The 21,208-nt window shown below is 36.3% G+C and overlaps 1 protein-coding gene and 1 pseudogene across 2 annotated transcripts in view; both read right to left on the reverse strand.

Annotated features, from left to right (window-relative positions):
• The window catches only part of LOC143257626 (glutamate receptor ionotropic, kainate 2-like), a 145,980-nt pseudogene that overhangs the window by 17,231 nt on the left and 107,541 nt on the right, over positions 1-21,208 (reverse strand). Inside the window, exons 8-9 of the transcript XR_013031967.1 lie at positions 5,350-5,454; positions 3,176-3,292 (exon numbers count right to left, since the gene is read on the reverse strand). The product of XR_013031967.1 is annotated as a glutamate receptor ionotropic, kainate 2-like (transcript). The remainder of the gene's footprint in view (positions 1-3,175; positions 3,293-5,349; positions 5,455-21,208) is intronic.
• On the reverse strand, positions 9,687-15,472 carry LOC143254916 (uncharacterized). The gene is made up of 2 exons (XM_076509826.1): positions 13,200-15,472; positions 9,687-9,871 (listed from the first exon to the last, which is right to left on the reverse strand). The coding sequence occupies exons 1-2, from the start codon at positions 13,363-13,365 to the stop codon at positions 9,687-9,689; spliced, it is 351 nt and encodes a 116-aa protein (XP_076365941.1). The 5' UTR covers positions 13,366-15,472.

The raw sequence follows: 21,208 nt of genomic DNA on the forward strand, positions 1-21,208 counted from the left end.
CTAGCGTTGAAAGTTCGTAAACATACAACTATACCACTGGGAAAGGGTGGGTTCGTAAACAAGTAACAAAAAATCGCTATTTAAACATTGGCTTTAGTTGAAATTAGATTCTACTGAATCTCAGAAAGAAAAATTCAAACAAATACGAATACGGCAACCGCAGAGAAGATTTCATGTCCTGACAGTTTGGTTTTATGCTACACGACAGCTTTAACCGCCCAAAATGTTATTATGATAAACGAAAGGGAGGGATAAACCTGTTAACACCATCAACCATCCGCCAACTGTTAGACTGCTCTTTCCAGAACGAATAGCAGAATTCAACCCTCACACTTAAAAAGACACCTAAAATTGTAAGAGTGTATGTGTGGTGGTAACAGCTAAGCTTGCTCACGATTGTGTCTCATTTTAAGAAGAGAAAATAGCAAAGAGGAGAGGGGACAAATTTATAATACACCGACTAACCGGTACAACCATATGCCATCAACAAAATATATCTTATAATAAAATAACGTAGAAGAATGGGTGTTTGTCCGTTGGGGATTCACTCAGCTGAGCTACTGTCAGTTCTACTTAGCTCTATCCAGGATACAGCATTCAATGGATTAACTCGTTGACTGTCACAAAATAAATCAAGTATAAATAAAATCAAACATTCATAAGCTGCCAAGTATACGTCACACTGTACCAAAACTCTTATACCACAAGAGAAATTTGGCTTTGAAACATAATTGTGTATAACTAGAAGTCGGTTGTGACCCAACATGGCAACCAACGTGTTAAATATTTATGTACCTAAAGGTTCAAATATTGAAAAGTTTCAAAACGTTTCACATACAACTTTTACAATAACATGTTGATAGCACATAGTTTTTAGACTGTGACTTCAAATTCGAAACCTTCTACTAGCTAAATAATATCATTAACACAGAGTGGAAGTGAGTGCGTTTTTCTTATAGCAAAGCTATTACGGGCTATCGGCTGTGTCCACCAAGGGGAATCGAGCCCCTGATCTTAGCATTGTAAATTCGAAGACTTACCGCTGTTCCAGCGGGAGACCAGAAGAGAGGAAAAAACAATTATATTTATAAGAGTAAAACCTACGAAGAGCGACTCTTGTGGATGCATGTTAAAGAGTGCGCGCGCGCACGCGCGTGTGTAAAATTCAACTAGATATAAAGAATAATTTTATTTTTAGAAGTAAGGCTTACTAAAAGCGACTCTTATGTATACATGTTAAAATTTAACAACAAATACTTGCAGAAACTAACAAAATGTTTTTCTACTGCAAAACTTTTAAGTCGTAATTTTCGTCTAAATAGCATCAAAATGTTATTTTATAACCAATTTCCATAGTACTGTTAATATTGTTTTATACTAATACAAAATATTACATTTTTATATTTTAAAGAACGGACACGTGCAATAAGCATGTTTGAACATTTTTTTAGCTCGGCATGGCCAGGTGGTTAGTGTGCTTGACTCACAATCTGAGGTCGCGGAATAGAATCCCCGTCCACTAAACATGTGCGCCCTTTCAGTTGTAGGGGTGTTACATTAGTAAAGGAGTAGCCCAAAAACTGACGATGTGTGGTGATGACTAGCTGCCTTCCCTCTAGTGTTTCACCGCTTAATTAGAGATGACTAGCGTAGATAGCCCTCGCGTAGTTTTGCGTAGAATTCAAAACAGTTAAGATGTTTCATGTCTATACGAGTTTCAAATAGGTACAATTTTTACATCTCTCTCTCTCTGATGAGTTTTGAAAAATCTGTTACCATGTGTATAGACAGAGATATCAAATTAAAACCTTTAAAAGAGGGACGTTATAAAGTCGTTCTGCTGTCAGGGGGAACTGAGTGAAACGTTTGAAGGGATCTAACAGTATCAATGTTATCAGAAATGATCATCAGGTTTAAAAGAACGTATCGTATCTTTGTGGCCAAGTATTTGATTTTGTGTGGTTAGGTAAGAATGCGAATTGAGTGAAACACGATTTGGTCGGGTTTTGACACGTTATATAACCTAATCGTATTTAAAGTTCGAAACACTTTGAGTCTGGAATCAAACTCAAACTATATATTATAAAAACGACTCAAACAAATGAGGTGAACAAAACGAAATTTCTCTTCCATCTTCCACGTAATTGTTATTTTAAAACCTTTTCTTCCAGATGGTCTTAGAACCAGTCAAAAGAAAATGTAATAAGTTAGTTTAAAGAAGCTTATATCGTCTTTAGGACTGGTTCTGTCAACGATTTTTTGTCTTTTTAACGCATCAAAGTCCTGTAACTTTTAGGCCAACCACGATATATAAATAAAACCGATGAATATGTGGAACTTAACTGAGTAATAATAAACTTATCTAGCTCTTTTTTGAGGAAAGGTGTGTGTGTTTGTTTCCTATAGCAAAGCCACATCCGGCTATCTGCTGAGTCCACCGAGGGAATCGAACCCCTGATTTTACCGTTGTAAATCCGTAGACTTACCGCTGTACTGGCGGGGGGCTTTAGGGAAAGTGGAATGTGTTTTTAAATCTTTGATCATATAATTTGAAACTGGTTCATGTAAAAATAGAAATGTTAGGTTTGGGACACAAATAGATAACAAAAGTAAGTATAAAACAACAGCATTAGCGAAACGTCAAGTTAGAACAAAAATTGGAGTCCTTTGTTTATTTAAACGACTGTTGGTTTTAAAGCTAGATTTGAGCCGGAAATTGCTCTGGCTTCATTGTTACACTGTTGCTGTTTCGAAACCAAACTATCAACTTGTGAATGCTTGCAGCCACGCTTTTGGTTTGTTCTACATTATGTTTTATACTTCTAACGAGATAAATATTTCTCTTATTTTACGCGTTGTGTTTGTTTATCTTGAGTTTCGCGCAAAGCTACTCGAGGGCTATCTGCGCTAGCCGTCCCTAATTTTGCAGTGTAAGACCAGAGGGAAGGCCAACTTCTGGCCTACTCTTTTACCAACGAATATTTGGATTGACCGTCCCCACAGCTGAAAGGGCGAGTATGTTTGGTGCGACGGGGATTCGAACCCGTGAACCTCAGATTACAAGTCGAGTGCCCTAACCACTTGACCATGTTGGGCGCTACGCGTTGTGGCTACGCTTTATCATGCCATAGTGTCACTTAAATTCAGCAGATGGCAATGTAGTCGAAACACTCACGATGATAGTCGAAACTCGAAGTGTCCTGTTCTTCAGGGTTTGTTTTACTTCCTGAATATAAGTGACTGTGTAGTTCCTCGTGAAGACTATTCCGTCTTGAGGATTCCAGAACGCAGCCTAAGGAGAGAAAAGCAAATGTTACATTCGTATGGTTATTAATTTTAATGTATTTTTCTACCAGTCTATTAATAAAATTTTTTTATCTGTTTATTAAAACGATTTGAAGAAAAGTGAACAAGGTTTTAACTACAGAATTATCAGAACTGCTAATAAAGGTAAAACAAGGTTTTACTGCAGAATTATCAAAAACGATTATTAAAGTTAAAACAAGGTTTTAACTACAGAATTATCAGAACTGCTAATAAAGGTAAAACAAGGTTTTACTGCATAATTCTCAAAACCGCTAATAAAGATGAAGCGAGGTTTTACTGACTAATTATCAGAATCATCGATAAAGTTAAAACGGTTTTACTGCAGAATTATCAAAACCATTAATAATAACTTTTAAATAATGTTATGCTAATAATGTTATGTTAATGACTGAGACTCATTAACAAACTTTAAACAATACTTTGGTGTAGAATGTTTAAAACTATTAATAATATCATAGCAAACACTATATCAATGTTTATACGTATTAATGAAATCAAAATAATTTTGCTGTTGAATGTTTATAAGCGTTAATGAAAACCAAAATAGACTAGAGGGAAGGGAGCTAGCTTGTCAACACCACTCACCGCCAACTCTTGGGCTACTCTTTAACAACGAATAGTGGGATTGACCAAAACTTTACAACACCCCACGAATGAAAGGGCGAGCATTTTTGGTGCGATAGGGATTCGAACCCATAGCCTCAGACTGAGAGTCGAGCGCCCTAACCACCTTATCATACCGATAGAAAACTAATAAACCCATTTCTCAAACGTCAAAAATATTTCAAATAAATTAAATTCACGCGAAAATTTTGCTTCATTAGTAGTCTGAAATGAAGGCACAGTATGTTTGTTATATGCAAGTTTCCACCCGAATAGAAAAATGTTTTGAAGACCGCCGTAAAATTTAATAATCACAGAACTTAAAGACACCAGCTCTATATTACTAAATTGCCAATTAAGATAATACAGAAGTGAAATCTAAAGAACAACTTTAACGGCTAGTTGGAGTAAATGTGACCAAATTACTTCATACAAAGTTTATTTGCTTCAGAATTTTGGGCGAAGCTACAGAAACGCTGTTTACGCCATTTTTAATTTTGAATTGATAGAACTCGAGGGAAAGAAGACAGTCAAGAGCAACCATTGCCAATAAGGTTTGTTTTGGATACACGTGCAATGCTACACGAAGGCCATCTGCGCTATCCGTAAAGTATTAATTACTGCTCTTGGCTGTTAACTGTTAACGAAAAAAAGGTAATATGGCGAACATTTCTGCTTTTATCTCAGAACTATGAAAGTTTACTAAGATTTATTAGTCGCGTTGTCAAGAATGAGATTGTTGGTCCGTTAGAGAAAAACAAATAATAATAATAAGAAACACAATATTTCAATAACTATTGGTATGTTGAGGCTATAAAAATTATTCAAAAACAAAAACCAATAACACATCCAATATGTGACAATTTGTACATTTAAGATTATATCTGCTTAAAATCTAATATGCAAACGTTATGCTTCTATGTGATTTATCCTAAGCCTACTTTAACCGTTGTAATACAAATTGCTTCCCGCTAGTACAGCGGTATGTCTACGGATTTGCAACGCTAAAATCAGGGTTTCGATTCCCCTCGATGGGCTCAGCAGATAGCACAATGTTGCTTTGCTATAAGAAAACGCACAAGCAAGGCAAATCTACTCCCTCTCACGTTAATGACGTCACATTAACTTTGTGGAAAAACCAGGACTTATTTGATAATTTTTAGTTAACCCCACGGTTACAAAATGTTAAAGCAAAGAGGAAAAGAAATGCCAGGAATATCCAATAGATGGCAATTTAGGCGCACGACAGTTCCAGTTTTAGTGAAAGGCAATAATTTTTTTAAATGTTTTCGTATACTGTGGATTAATTTCAAGATAACATGGCGTTCAGTTGAATACATCTTTAATATTGTAATAGCAGGAGTTAATTAATGAGTGATAATTAGAGATAACAAGTCTTCGACAGAAATCGTCTTTTACCTTTTTCAAGCCGTCACGTTTCAGCTCAATCAGGTCCAGCGAGAAGTTTGTTCGTACTCCACTTTCGTTGAGCCGAATGTCTCCAGTTATTCCTTCCATAGTCACCTGAAACCGCGAGAAATAAGTTTGTTTAACATACGTTAATGTTCTCCCACTCTTATCAGTTACACAATGGACTATCTGTGCTGTGCCCACCACGGGTATCGAAACCTGTTTTAACGTTACAAGTTTTTAGTCTTTGATAGGAAGGGTTTATGCCAATAATTTCTACATAACTGCGAAATTTAAGTTTTTTTTTTCTTCTAAAAATAACTATGTTAGTATTAAAGTCAGTTTGAAGCAAAATTCTAATTCACTACAAAAATTTGTCTTTCTATTTATTTTTGATACGTTCTTATCGGTTATGTGTTATAAGATGGACAAATAAACAAAACTGAGTGCGGATTCCATATCATAAACAACAATTTATACAATAAATGTATTTTTACATGCTCAGTTTTATTTCTATGTATTGGATAACTGGATTTCAATTTGAAAATATTTTTCTATAAAATGAATGGTTTATTTTCTACATTACGTTTTATCGGTTGTACAACATAAAACCTTTGATTATTTTATTCACAACATTTCACCGGGTTTACGTGGTACCATTAGGTGGGATACAAACTGCGTTCAACAGAATTTAATTTAAAAAAATCGCGCACGAACCTATGACGAGAACAAGCGTAGACTAACCAATTGTGGAGTATAAAATGATTTACCAATGAACTGTCATATTTAGGTACCTATATAAATATAATAATACTGTCTGTTGTATGTCTACGTAACTACTTTACAGGGTGTGAATGGATCATCATCAAGATTGGTATGGACGTTCATTAAGTCGAGGAGGCTCATACATACGTGCATTTTGCATCTTACGGTTTTAAAAGGCATTTTGACATTTTTTTACATTACTTTGCCCCATGAAGATGGATTTTTACCAAATTTAGTATGGAGGTTCGTTTGGTTCACACAGGAATAAACACACATTTTCAGTTTTGCATTTTGCTTCTTGCGGTTTTTATGGGCGTTTTTTACCACTACTTCACCCCTCTATATGGATCTTTACCAAATTCTGCATGGGTGTTTAATGGATCTGTGGAAAGATACACACGAATTTTCAGTTTTGAATTTTTTGTTTCGTGGTTTCTATGGGCATTTTTTTTCTCTTTTATATCACTACCTCACCTCTTGTGGTTAGATATTTAGTAAATTTGGTATGGAAGTTCATTAGAACTATGAGGTGATACATAAACATTTTCAGTTTTGTATTTTACGTTTTTTAACAACTATTTCATTAATGGATTTTTCACCAAATTCGGTATAAAGGACTGAGACAAACCTGTGGTTTCACATGGTGTTTTACAGTTTTTATTGGTGTTTTCCCATGTTTTCAGAATTACATATAAAGGAAGTAGTTTTTATGTCTTAAGATAATCTTTCATTAATCATGAAATTACATAACTTTCATCCATAGGATGCATACTGCAGCTAGTAATAAATAAAACTTTTAGCGATTTAATTTGTTTCAAAATGAACCAAGCGAAAACGCTAGATTACTGTAGGACCTTATTGAAGATTACAAAGCGAAGTAAACATCATCAAAATGTCCAAGTAATTAAGAAAAGGAACCTTGTTAGAATAAGAGAAATTTATTACTCAAAACACAACATGGACAGCCGAAAGAAAATCTTTCTACAGGAAATATGGATGACAGATGGCGGTTTAAAAATACTTAAGCTATCCTAGCGTACCACAAATCATGAACTCCGTTTTCTCTATTAATACATGAACTAAAGTGCACATGTACACAGCTGAGTACATATAAATGCCACTGATTTAGTTTTCCCATCAACCGGTGTTTCAGACAAGGGACGTTTAAATTTTTATTTCTCAGACAAATCTTGACGTCACATTTTTCGTTTTTGACAAACCTTGACATTACATTATTTCATCCTTTACATTCTTCAAATTATCTTCCCAAAGTACTTTTCCAGATAATCCACACATTACCTTCAAAATTGTTCCATAATATATGAAAATGTTTCATAAGAAGTATCCGATGATGTAGAAACAAATATTTCAATTTACAGTGGTACCTCGGTTCTCGAACGACTCCCTTCTCGAACAATTCGGTTTTCGAACACATTGTTTGAGAAAAAAATGTTTTGGTTGTCGAACATAAATTCGGTTTCCGAACCAAGCTGTTGTGGACCGAACCCCCGAAATAACCTGACTGATGACCCGAACGACCCTTCAACCATTTTCGGCCCACGCCAAGCTTGCCCAAAACATTTTACCTGCACCTGTCGCTCAGTCCACACCCCCGCTAAAATCTGCTGTGAACGTTCTCGTTTTTCTTTTTTTATATAAATATTCTGATTAAATAAGCCACCATGGGGTCAAAGAAGGATACTGAAAGTAGCAAACCAAAAAGAAAAGTTGTTAGAGCCACAATAGAGGTGAAAAAAAGATCTCATAGCGAAGTATGAGAGTGGTGTTCGTGTGTCTGACCTTGCTACACAGTTTGGTATGGTGAAGTCTACAGTCTGCACCATACTGAAAAATAAAGAGGCAATCAAAGGAGCTGATGTTGCAAAAGGAGTAACAGTTCTTACGAAACAAAGATCACAAACAATGGAAAAGGTAGAAAAACTGTTGTTGATATGTGTAAACGAAAAACAGTTAGATGGTGATAGCATTTCTGAGACCATCATTTGTGAGAAAGCAAAACAGTTGCATGCTGACCTCTTGAAAAACACCCCTGGAACGAGTGCTGATACAAGTGATGCCTTTAAGGCTAGTAGGGGGTGGTTTGAAAAATTTAGGAAGAGAAGTAGCATACATAGTGTGGTGAGACATGGGGAGGGTGCCAGTTATATCAACATTTTAAAATGCAGGCAGAAACAAACCTCACTAGACAAGTTTTTAGTGAGAAAATAGGTCCAGTGAGTCTCAAGCAGGTTGTAGTGGTGCAAAGAGACAGAAAAGAGAAAGAATCCCAGAAGGAGAGTTACCTGACGTTTTTATGGAATGTGACTCCCTTTCAAATAATAATAACCCTCCTACTCTCCAAGTTCCTCACCACCTTTCACTTACGTCATCAGCTCTCCTCAGCACAGGTAAAGTACAGTTAAATTTTCATTTATTGTTTTTTTATTGTGTTTATAGATTTTGTGGTTGACTTTATGCATGTAAGTATTATTATACAGGTATAAATAAGCAATATTTTTACTTAAGATGTTTCATAATGCGTAATTTTTGGACGTCTGTAACGGATTAATTTAACTTACAGTATTTCTTATGGGAAAAACTGATCCGGTTTTCGAACAGCCTTCTGGAACGGATTAAGTTCGAGAACCGAAGTACCACTGTACTTGTTTCTTGACTTGTGTAAAATCAGACACACACAAAATCGTATCAGTTGTTACACTTAAGTTGTGTTTTCTCTTACGTAGTATTTAATATTAAATTCTAACCAAAGAAAGCTATCTATGTAAGTAAGAATTACAAATGTATAATTATTAATAAGCACACCGTATTAAATATTACTTAAAATTGTTTTATCAGCTACGTACCCTGACTGTTAACGACATTTTTGGACATAAATCCAACAATACCTCACGAGGTTCGTCCAAGCCAAGATATTTAGGCTAGATTTGATAATAGATAGTTATAATGATTGTGCTACACCAGTAAGATTATAAAAACTGAATAAAATATAACGGAAAATCAAAGCAAATATATCAATATTCTAACTAACATTGTTTTTCGGCAATTTGGTAAATTGACTTCGCTCTACTAGCTTAGTAGGTTTAGGTTAATCGTAATTCAATAAATTACGCTAGTAATGTGAAATAATTTTTCTGATAAAAATGTAATAAAATTAAGATCAGTACTGTCTAGAGTAATGATTATATTAACACAAAAAATGTTTGTAAAGACTAGGCTTAAATCTTTCGTAGATAGAACACTACAGCAGATGCACAGACAAATCTTTCATCTGTAATTCTATATTTTTCTCTTTTTATCTTAATCTATTCTTTTGATTATTTACAGTAATACTTACCTTTTTTGTGTCATTTCTATCTTTATTAATCTTTTCCACCATAAAACGAACAGTATTTGTATTTATTGCAAAGATACTACAGCTTTTGAGTGTGTCCATAAGTTTGAACTATCTTACAAGAGAGATGCGAGCTAGTCAACAGAACCCTATCACCAACTACACACACCGTCATTTTTTTTAATATACTCACAGCCTAATCCAAATCAGCTTGGCAGTCGTTTAGGTTTTAAGTTTTGCGAACCCTGGAGGGCTCGCGAGACAAGCTGGGACGCTCAAAAAACTTTTGTTTCTCTTCAGCCCCCCAACGCGTTGTGAAATTAAGCATTACTTGGATTTTATGGATTTCGCACCTGGCGAGCTTGAAGTAGGTCGTGGATGTTGGAAAGACTACGACAGAAGGCTCAGAGAGACCTGAAAGAAGTACAGATGTGTAGCTTGCATTATGTTGATGGTTTGTTGATGGTTTAGAAGACCTAGCCAGGAGACTTGTGATACTTTCTACAGAGAACAAAAACAAGGAAACAACCAAAAACAATCAACAGAAAGAAGACAACTTAGATAATTTTATTGACATCCAACAGCTAAACTTCCCAGGTAAAATTACAAATTTATATTTTCCAGAAACACCTAAAAACAACATCTTAAACGATTTTTTCAAAGAATTTTCTCACAAAACCATCAACATAATTTCACAAAACAGAAAACTAAAAAACAACTTTACAAAAAGAGACATTAATTCCATTAAAAACCTAAAACAAGACAAAAACATAAAAAATTCTAAAAGCAGATAAAGGTAACTCTATAGTCATAATGAACACGAATGAATACATCCAAAAATTGAAGAACATCCTATCAGACACGAACAAATTTAAACAAATAAACACAAATCCAACAAAGACACACGAGACACAACTGAACAAATTACTACTACAAATGAAAAAAGCCAACACAATTTCACAAACACTTTATTCCTACCTACGTGCCCCCCCCGCTAGTACGGCGGTATGTCTCCGGATTTACAACGCTAAAATCAGGGGTTCGATTCCCCTCGGTGGGCTCAGCAGATAGTCCTTTGTGGCTTTGCTATAAGAAAAACACACAAACACACACCTACCTACGTAAAACCGACTCACGCACACCGCAAATATACGGCATCCCCAAACCTCATAAACCAGATTGTCCATTACGACCAATAATGTCCACATATGAATCGTTTAATTACAATCTTGGTAAATACATAGCATGGGCATTCTCCAAATATGTAACATCAGCCAGCTCATTCATCAAAGACTCTTTTAATTTCAAGTCTAATCTAAATCAACTTAATCATAAAGCCTTAATGGCCAGTTTCGATGTTATATCCCTCTTTTCAGAAGTTCCAACCACTGAAGCCTGCAAGATAGCCTTAGAACTCTATATCCGAGACCCTAACCCAACTATAGAAATTCCCAGTAACCAGTTAGCAACCCTCATAGAATTCACCACGATAAAGACAAACTTCATGTTCAACAACCAAAACTATATACAAACAAATGGCCTAAGCATGGGCAACCCAGTATCACCAGTTCTAGCCAATATTTTTATGGCACAAGTTGAAACACAAGCAATTAACACAGCATTACATCCACCACTATACTGGTACAGATATGTAGATGACACGGTTGCGGGATTCAAATCTACAGAACACATACTTAATTTTTTTCAATCACATTAACTCTATACATCCCAACATTAACTTCACATGTGAACAGGAAGAAAGCAATCAAATATCATTTCTTAACCTCAAAATTACAAGAACTGACACACAATTCAAAACAGAAATCCACCGAAAAATCACCCATACTGGATTATACGTTCCTTGGGACTCAGCACATGAAACAAAACAAAAACTCAACATACTAAGAAACCAAATAAACACAGCCATAAAACTATGCTCACCAGATAAAATTAACGATGAATTAGACAAAATAAAACAATACTTCATCAACATCAATAAGTTTCCTCCACAAACCGTAGAAAACATTATACGCACACACCCAGAGAGAAAGCAAAATCAACCAACTAAAGTAAATACAGCTCACGAATAAAAAAACCACGAAACCATATACTGCTGTATACCATATATTCCTGACATCAGCAAACAAATAACCAACATTTGGCAAAAATTAGTAACAAAATTTGACATTCCAGTTAATACCAAATTTATTCAAAAAACCCGGCACAAAACTAAGGTCTATACTATGTAAAAACTACACTGACAAACACCACACCAACATTATTTATAAAATACAATGTGATAACTGCAACGACTTCTATATTGGAGAAACAAGTAGAAAAATGGAAACCAGATTCAAAGAACATAAAAAGTCACCTTCACACGTTTTCGAACACTGCAAGTCAAATAAACACAACATAACCATAGAAAACACTCAAATACTAAATAAAGAAACAAACATAAACAAACGCAAAATTAAAGAAGCCTTACTTATACAACAACTTAAACCCAAAATAAACCAATATAAAGGAACGCCTTTATACCTATATTAATATAAATAAAATTATATATTCAAACATCTAATACCGCCCTCTACATTTCGACTCACAGTTACACAACCCCTTTCAAACATGTATTCAGTGGTTTAGTTAACTGTATAAGAAACTTGTGGAATAGACTGGTCGTTACAGTAATTTGGTTTACATTAAATAGAATTAAGTACAATTGACGCGGAGACACCATTTCAGGGAACAGTTGTTAGAGCTACAGGCTCTAGGTAAGACTTTAGCTGTGGGAGGAAACGGGAGTACCCCGAGAAAACCGACTTTTAAGGCCAGGGCACCTAATATTCTAACCTGACCGTGCATGGAAGTTGCTGAGAAAGAAATCAAGGTTAGTGAAACATACAGGAATAAAACAAAACATACAAGGAATTTGAATTACAATATCGTATTGAGGTATCAGTCGGTAAGCTGTGGTGGTAATATTATTTAGCTATAACTAGGTTTCTTAAGTTTTATGAGAAAACAGTTTTAAGTTGTTACTATGCTGTTTCATAGCAAGTAAAAAAAAGTTTTTATATACATCTAGGACATTCTGATGTCCGTCTATGATATATAATTCTTCTTCAGTCTGGGTTGTTTTCTTTCTAACGATTCTGGTTTGTGTCAGCTGGGCTGTTTGTCGGTTTTGACGGACGAGTTGGTCGTCATAGCTTGTGTGGTTTGGGTTTGGTTAGTTGTTGTATTAGGAGGAATTATCGATAAGGTCTGACTAGATTTGTTGTTTTTCTTCTTCTGAGTAGTTTTTGGCTGGAAGTTATTGACGTTGTTGGTATTAATGTCGTTGTCTTTCACCTTCAGAGTAGATATTGCAACACCATTGGCTGTTGGGGTTTTCGATATTAATGCAGTTGAGGGGTTCACTGAACGAGTGGCAGTCTGGCTTAGAAACTTGCTTGGTCGTGGTGGAGTTGGTCATTGACGGGGGATGTTCGGTTCAGTAGTCCAAGTTTTTCTTGGGTTACTACCTTGATGAAATTGGTGGGTAAACCTGTAATTTGAGAGCGGATTCTGTGAGCTGCATGGAGTTTAGAAAAAGTGGCAGTTTCGAGAGAATGCTGCATTTCAGCTGGGGCTATTCAAAGGTGAATGCCCCTTATGAATACTAAGGCTGGTAGAACGTTTGGTGGAGAAGCAATGGACACGGTTTGCACAAATAGTCAGTCTTGAAGGAATATATTACCTTGACGAAGGATCCTAGTTTTTCTTGGGTCTACAGAGACATCAGGTTTGTGATGGTCAATGAAAGCAATAATCTGGCGATGGGAGAAGTTCGTCAGCAATCCATCAAGAATTACCGAGGGCATGGAAGATTTTGGCGTAGACGAATAGTCGTAAATTGCAGACATCTTATAAGCAAAGTATTCGCACGTCTGATCAGCTCGGCGTCTAGACTCCTATTCACATCCTAAAGTGGAATGAATGTTTTGATGTTGCAAGGATTCGATTCACCAGTTCCGAAATTCAGAGCTCTACCACATTAAAACCCAATAGAAACAATCTTCTTTTTCCGGGCCTAAAAAATAGCAGCACGTGAGAGAGACAGAAGAGCGGCCGACAAGACCTATAATAACTAACTTTATAAATTTTCTTTTTTCGTATTTTCTAGTAGAAGACCACGGCCCTTCTAAGGGCTAGAATCTACAATATGCTGAAGACACTGATGTCAACCACGGGCGTCACGACCCGTCCTGCGGGACCTGTCCTTGATACCGTCGACCTTCAAGCTCTCCTTGCTCAAGCTGTGAGCGAAGCTGAGTCAGACGAATCAACGCAGAACTCAGTCCAATTGGACACCTACAACGATTCATGCAAACTCATCATCGGAATCCAACTCCAACATTACCACCGACAACGATGATGACGAAGAATTTACAATGGTAAGGAGGAAGAAAATCAAAGGTAAGAAAACTAAAGCAACTTTACCCCAATACCACCCTTGATGAAACAGTTACTAACACACCAGACAACACTAAACAACCAACAACTTCAACGAACAAACCCCGTATTCCTGCACTAATCGTCGAAGGTGTACCTAATACACTTCGACCACCTCAAATTGCTGATGAGTTTAAAAACATTGTTCCCTGGCAGTTGCTTTGAGGAAATCAGGCTATTCCTAAAGGGAGTCTTGGTCGTTAAATGCAAACAACCCAAAGATTACGCCCAGCTCACCGTTTGGCACACTGGCCCAAGAGTGTGTTTGAAGGTAAAACCTCAATTCATACCCCGACCAACGAGCTCTAGCTTCACACTTTACTAGTTAAAAACATACAACACGACACTGAAGACAAAGAGATTCTAGATGAGCTGGAAGCTACAGGTTTCCATCCCAAGAAAGTAGAGAGAATAATCTCGTTTAGAACAAAACAAACAACACCTTTATTCCGAATTAGTATTGAGGATAAAAATGAATATGACTTTCTACTTGCTAATGGATGTGTTCTGTTTTTCCAAACCCGCAAAACCCTCCCTTAAAGCAGTTTTGCAGTCTTTCAAGTGCCAAAAATTCGGACACTGTGTCAGATGCCTCAAACCCCGTGAAAAAGGTGCGTTAGTTGTCAAGGACCGCATGCCGCTAGCTACAAGACATGCCCCAAATACCAAAGAATTAGACATCGATTAAACACAACCAACACTGAACACAACATATCTCCTTCTCACCAAAACTCACCCAACCCACCACTACACGACTACCACAACCAGACTTCACAGCACAATATTTTCCCCGTCTCATAAATCTGTTTTCAAACATAAATATTGAACAACTTACGCCAAGCCAACACACATATCCAAAACATTTTATCTTCATGAGAACAGAAACCACTACAACAAACAGAAAAAATAACACAACACCTATGCATCAAATATCTTTGCTGACACTAAGGAATCGACAAAACAACCATTTCAACCTGAAATCTGCATGATGCCCCCGGATGCCCCAAGTACAATGGCACCAGCAAAAATTGATGTGCTGATTTCACACATATGTGAAACAGCAAAATACTATGTAGAATGGACGGCAACTGCCTGTTGTGGAGACACAAATGTAGAGGATGACGTTTCGAATGTCTTCCGCCTTTCCTCTTCAAATCTATCAAAGCATAGCAAAATACTACTTCATAATTCCCAGTTAAAACCCCATCACATTACAATGCGTATAGAAGCCCTAAAGCCAAAAGCCAAACATTCACAAACGAACTAAGCATCCTACACAAATTGCCAAGGAGGCTTTCCCACCAAAAAAATATGAAATTATTAACCTTAAAAACAAAGGTAATCCGGACATAATTATCATACCTGAAACACTGGTAAAATAGAAAATAACATCAACCTTCCGGGCTTTAACTCATTCTCGAGACCGGGAAACTCGAGGTATTGCTATTTATTTCAAACAAAACATTACTCCGTACATAGAGATCGAAACAGACATTTACTGAACTACTAACGAAAGCATTCTATGTAATTTCCGGATCAACAACAACAAATTCATTTCCATACTTGCCATGTATTGTTCTCCCAGCAAACAACTTGACCTTAATTTCCTGCAGAATTGCCTAAATCGGAAACCCCTCCCCCTACTAGTTAGAGACTTTAACGCTCCCCACACAGACTTACATAGCCACAGAACAAACGCTGCTCGAGAATAATAACACGCATATTATCAACGACAGCACCCCCACCTACTGTCGTGTAGCTGCACACACTTACGACGTTCTTGATCGAGCTATTGTTCCTTATTTCCTTATTTCGCAAAACAAACAGGAAATTCAAACAGATCTCCCACGGGTCTGCAACTGTGTACACAGGAACAGACTGGACAATTTTGAACCACACCCTAGTTGCACTTTTATCGGAAAAAGTTAATACTGTTATAAACAAACATGACCTTGAAAGATACGTTAACGATGTCACTGCTGCCATTTCAAAAATCACAAAGAAAGGAATTCCTTCATTCTGCAAAAACACTTCCCTACAACACTGGACACTGACACCAGAAATACGTAATCTTATAAGAGAACGCAGAAGACTTACACATGACCACCAAGGCCCGATCGCTAAAAATAAAACTAAATAAAACAAACGCAGTAATTAAACACAACATAAACACACAAATAAAAGCAAACTGGCTTAAATTCTGCCACACATTGGACAACAGTAATGACAAACCAAAAGAATTCTGAAAAAGAAAATCGAATCACTCACATGGGAAAAGAACAACAAACTTTTCCAACACATAAAATATAACATAACCACTAAAACTGACGTCGACAAATCAAAATTACTTGCCGACTAATACGCTACTTAATTTTCTGACATAAACTCACCATCATTCAACCAATCTTTGAAACAAAATATTGACAACCACGTTTTAACTGGACCAAGCCTATACACACCACAATTTCTAACTGACATTACTGCTAACTCAACTGTAACACACGTTCATGACGTCTTTGGCAGACAAATCATAATGGGAAAACTAAAGAGTAACCTTTTAACACTAAAAAAACTCCTGACCTGGAGAAGATGGTATTAGAAATATCATCTTAAAAAAGACCTCTAATAATCGACATCATGAATCTTTCCCTAATAACCGACATCAACATCATGAATCTTTCCTTCCCATCTGGATATTTCCCCGACGCCTGGAAGAAAGCTAGAATAACTATCATTCCTAAAACAAACACAGGAAACTCCAACCCTGACAACTTCAGACCGATAAGTCAACTCAGCTGCAGTGGAAAATTAATAGAAAGAATAATTCCAAGAAGATTGCTTCTATTCTGCGAAAACAATAATTTAATTCCGATACACAAAACTCCTCACGGAAAGGAAGACAAAGCACTGATCACCTAACCAGAATCACAAAATCCACATATAAGTCCTTCAATAACAACCAGACAACAAATGCAGTATTCCTAGACGTCATAAAGCGTTTGACTCAGTATGGCACAATGCCATTAGATATTGTCTATATTTCCTAAACGTCAACCAGAAAATCATCAGATGGATTTCTAGCTTTTTAACTTATGTACTGCAGTAGTTAAAGTAAACCATACTCTTTCCAAGACATTCAATATCACTGCAGGTGTTCCTCACGGATCTGTCCTGTCACTGTTACTTTACTTAATATTTGTGAACAACATACCATTCCCGGACCCGACATACACTTACTTCTCACAGTACGCTGACGATATAGCTATCTGTAGCGTGTGAGGTAATCCAATAATTGTAAGCAATAAAATTCAAGAATCGCTGAATGCCATTCTTCCTTGGTGTAACGACTGGAGAGTCCTCCTGAGTCCACACAAAACCACTGCCATCGCATTCAGACGCAGCCTAAACAAACATCACAAAAACTTGAAAAAAGTAAATCTTAAACTAGACAACAGCATAATAAAGTTAAGCTCCTATGCAAACTTTCTGGGAACAACGCTTGACACACGACTCTTCTGGACACAACATTTCAAAATCATAAACAAATCAGTTAGCAGGATAATCTATTACTTAAAACTAATTACACAAAAAGGATGAACACCTAATACCATCATTAAAATCTATAAAGCATACATTCGTCCTCTAATCGAATACGGCGCTCAAATCATTTACAACATGCAAAAAAAGTATCGCCAGAACACTACAACTCCAACAGAACAGAGTCCTAGGAATGGTCCTTAGGCTACCCACATTCATTTCAATCACTTACACGCATAGAGGACCGATCAAGAACATTAGCTTACAACTATTATCAAACAGCAGAAAAAAAGAGCTCTTTAAATGCTATGTTATACACCATGACAAGCTATACACCACGACAAGCATATCACACACAAAAATATCTTCATACAACATACACACGGACTCCAAAACATCAACAACAAACCATACTTCACAATTACACCATTTCGCTCTTTATGTATTTCTTTGGGCACAGGATAGGTAGAACACTCGGCATCTGTTTTGTGAAAGTGGGTTTCTCGGGGTACTCCCCATTCCCCGCACAGCAAATTCTGAGGCATTTGAATTTATTGATCCCAGCCACTCCGTGACCATGATCACGGGACATTTGACGGAACATCCATCGTCATCTTGCTTCATTTCGCTCTTCCGATAAGTCATATCATTAACCGTACGCGTCATGCCACTGATTGCCTTCTCTCGGCTACCTTAATCCACAATTACAACCTCAAATATCAACTGAGCAAAATAAAAACAATTTTGACCTAAAATCAAATCCAAAATCATGAAAATAACAACAAAAATTTTACCGCGAGCGGGGCAGAGGGGGATATCAATATCCCTGAACACCCCAATTGGGAAAGTTTACTTTCCTTCAAAACTAAACTACTACCACAGAATTTTCGTGCTTTTGTTTTTCAGAACATGAAGAGATAGTCCTCATCTCGAGAATACTTCTTTACTTTTGTTTTTCAGAACATGAAGAGATAGTCATCTCGAGAATACTTCTTTACTTTTGTTTTTCAGAACATGAAGAGATAGTCCTCATCTCGAGAATACTTCTTTACCAGTACGTTTTGTGAAAACAAAAACGCCGTTCAACAGATTTCTCTTTATTTATTTTTGTTGTTATTTAACAATCATATTATATAGTGTTTTATTTAGAGCCGATGATAAAAGAATATCAACATCAACACACTATAAAATATCGTAGTTCTGTTTTCACCTGAAGCTCTACTATAACTACAAACTGTAGTCTTCTACATAAAAAGTAATTAGGCCCCATACGTTTTTACACTTCATCGGCAACTCTTAAATTTGAGGCTTTTTGACCTCCCCCTTTATTTCAACAACTGCTGGACATTACGTGACCTGAAAAATGTGCTGGGTAAGGTCTATTATGTGCATGGTGATAACCCTCTTCAATATTAAGTAACTGTACAGATATTACAATGCAACCTTATTAAACCACACTATATAAGTACTGTATAAAAACTACCCTATATATCCCTTTGTAACACTCAAATATCTAAAAAAAAAATGTAATTTATTTGAAAACTTGCAAGTCAGGTGCATCGAGACTAACCTAGTTATGTGAAGTTGATATTTGCTGATCCTGTCGTGTGGTATAAATTATTTCAGTTACAAAGAAATAAACTAACTATATTGATCACTTAAGCAATCTCCAAAAGCAATAACAAACCAGTTACGAAACTAACAATTCTTACGTCACCAAAACAACAGCTACATACCTACTCAATGACGTCCTGCGGTAGTGCACTCTAGTGAAAACGTCCAGAAAGTTTTTAAATGTGGTTAGAAATTAGGTTTGGTTTGAATTTCGTGCAACGCTACACAAGGAATATCTGTGCTAGTCGTTCCTAATTTAGCAGTGAGAGACTCGAAGGAAGGCAGGTAGTCATCATCACCTACCGCCAACTCTTGTACTACCCTTTTATCAACGAATAGTGGGATTGACCGTCACATTATAACGTCCCCATGGATGAAAGGGCGAGCATATTTGGTGTGACGGGGATTCGAACCCGCGACCCTCATATTAGAAGTGTAGTGCCTTAACCGCCTGGCCATGCCACGCCTGTTTATGTTGAAATAGCCCGTTCGTAAAAATATCAGTCGAGAATTACTGCTAACTAACGTCTAGTGAAAATCACAGTTTGAAACACTGATTAACAGCCGTATGTTAAGTAAAATAAGCATAATTTCAAACAAATTGAACCAATTATAATAGGTTAAAATAAGGGCTATAACAGTCGAGCTCGAAGCAAAGACCGTATGTGAAATCAAGGGCTATAATTTCAACCAAAAGCCGGAAATTGATTCAAGGGTCATATGTTAAACTAATGGCTATAATTTGTATTTTAAAAACGTACGTTAGACCTTACAATTTAACTGGAAATACAAGTTGTGTGAAATAAGGTCTTCTTTTTCTTTTTAAGAAATATAATGAATGTACATAGAAGTCGGTCTAAATGTTAGTTATTAAAGCTCTAAAACAGCCCCTCCAAAGATAAATAAATTTCGTGACATTTAATGTTTAATTAAAACAAAATGGATATTATAGTTAAACCAAACAATACGCCCTCTTGTGAAAACCACCAGAAATAGCACCAGTAATGATGTTTGAACATTCTGCTAATTGCTCTAATTGTTATTGTTGGGAAATTAAACTCTGGACTTTAGCATTGAAAAATACTTAATAAACATATCGCTGACCCCCTGGAAAAAGTCTCTCCCCTCAAACGTCAGGAGCTTATGATTGTAATTTTTGTTTGTTTGTTTGAAATTAAGCACAGATCTGGACGATAGGTTATCTGTGTTCTGCCCACCACGGGTATCGAAACCTGGTTTCAGCGTTGTAAGTCTGCACACATATCGCTGTGTCTCTGGTGGAACATTTACGATTATCGAGTAACAATTTATTTTTCCAGTTTGCGAGATTACGAATGCCATATACAATATTCCAAAACTTTCTATTGAACATTTCAGATATGTCGGTCTAATTGTTTTAAACAACAAAAGTAAAATATTGTTATAATTAACTTACAGTTCTGAAAATTAGTAACAAACAAAACTTCTGCGTGGGAAGCGAAATATATTCAATGACGAGAACGGATATCTAGTGGACACTTTTCTTCAAGTTGCAGCACTGGAATAACACGAGGAAATTTTTTTTTCGAAATAATTCAACCAATAAAGGAGTTGCCGAAGAAACCAAAGCGCCCAAAAAGGAAATCATTTGAAAAAGATAATAACAGTTTGTTAAACATGTTATAATTCTATCTAAAAATTTGTTGAAAACTTGTTAAAAACTAGAAGTATAAAAATGAAATACGAAATGGGCTATCTAACAGTAAGACAAACTGTGTTCTGAAATAAAGAAATTTGTTAATCCAATTACATTATCCTGGTCTTGTACGGAATCGTGATCTCTTGGATGGCCATTTATATTTACAATAGCTCTGAAGCATAGTTTCCATTGCAAAAAAGAAAAAGAGTACTTTCTAATGATGTCAGATCTAGACCACAACCCTCTGCCCTGCAGCTGCCCACAATCTATTTAGTGGACGAGGATGATGGTTTCCAACGCCCGTTTCATTAATCCAACGCACATAAATTCGTACCAATGAACCCGGTGATATAACTGGAGTTTACATATGAAACAGCATAAATTCCTGTTTCATCCTACAGTAGAAAGAATTATGAAATAATTAA

Source organism: Tachypleus tridentatus, chromosome 7 (assembly GCF_004210375.1).
Source record: "Tachypleus tridentatus isolate NWPU-2018 chromosome 7, ASM421037v1, whole genome shotgun sequence".
NCBI classification, from domain to species: domain Eukaryota; kingdom Metazoa; phylum Arthropoda; class Merostomata; order Xiphosura; family Limulidae; genus Tachypleus; species Tachypleus tridentatus.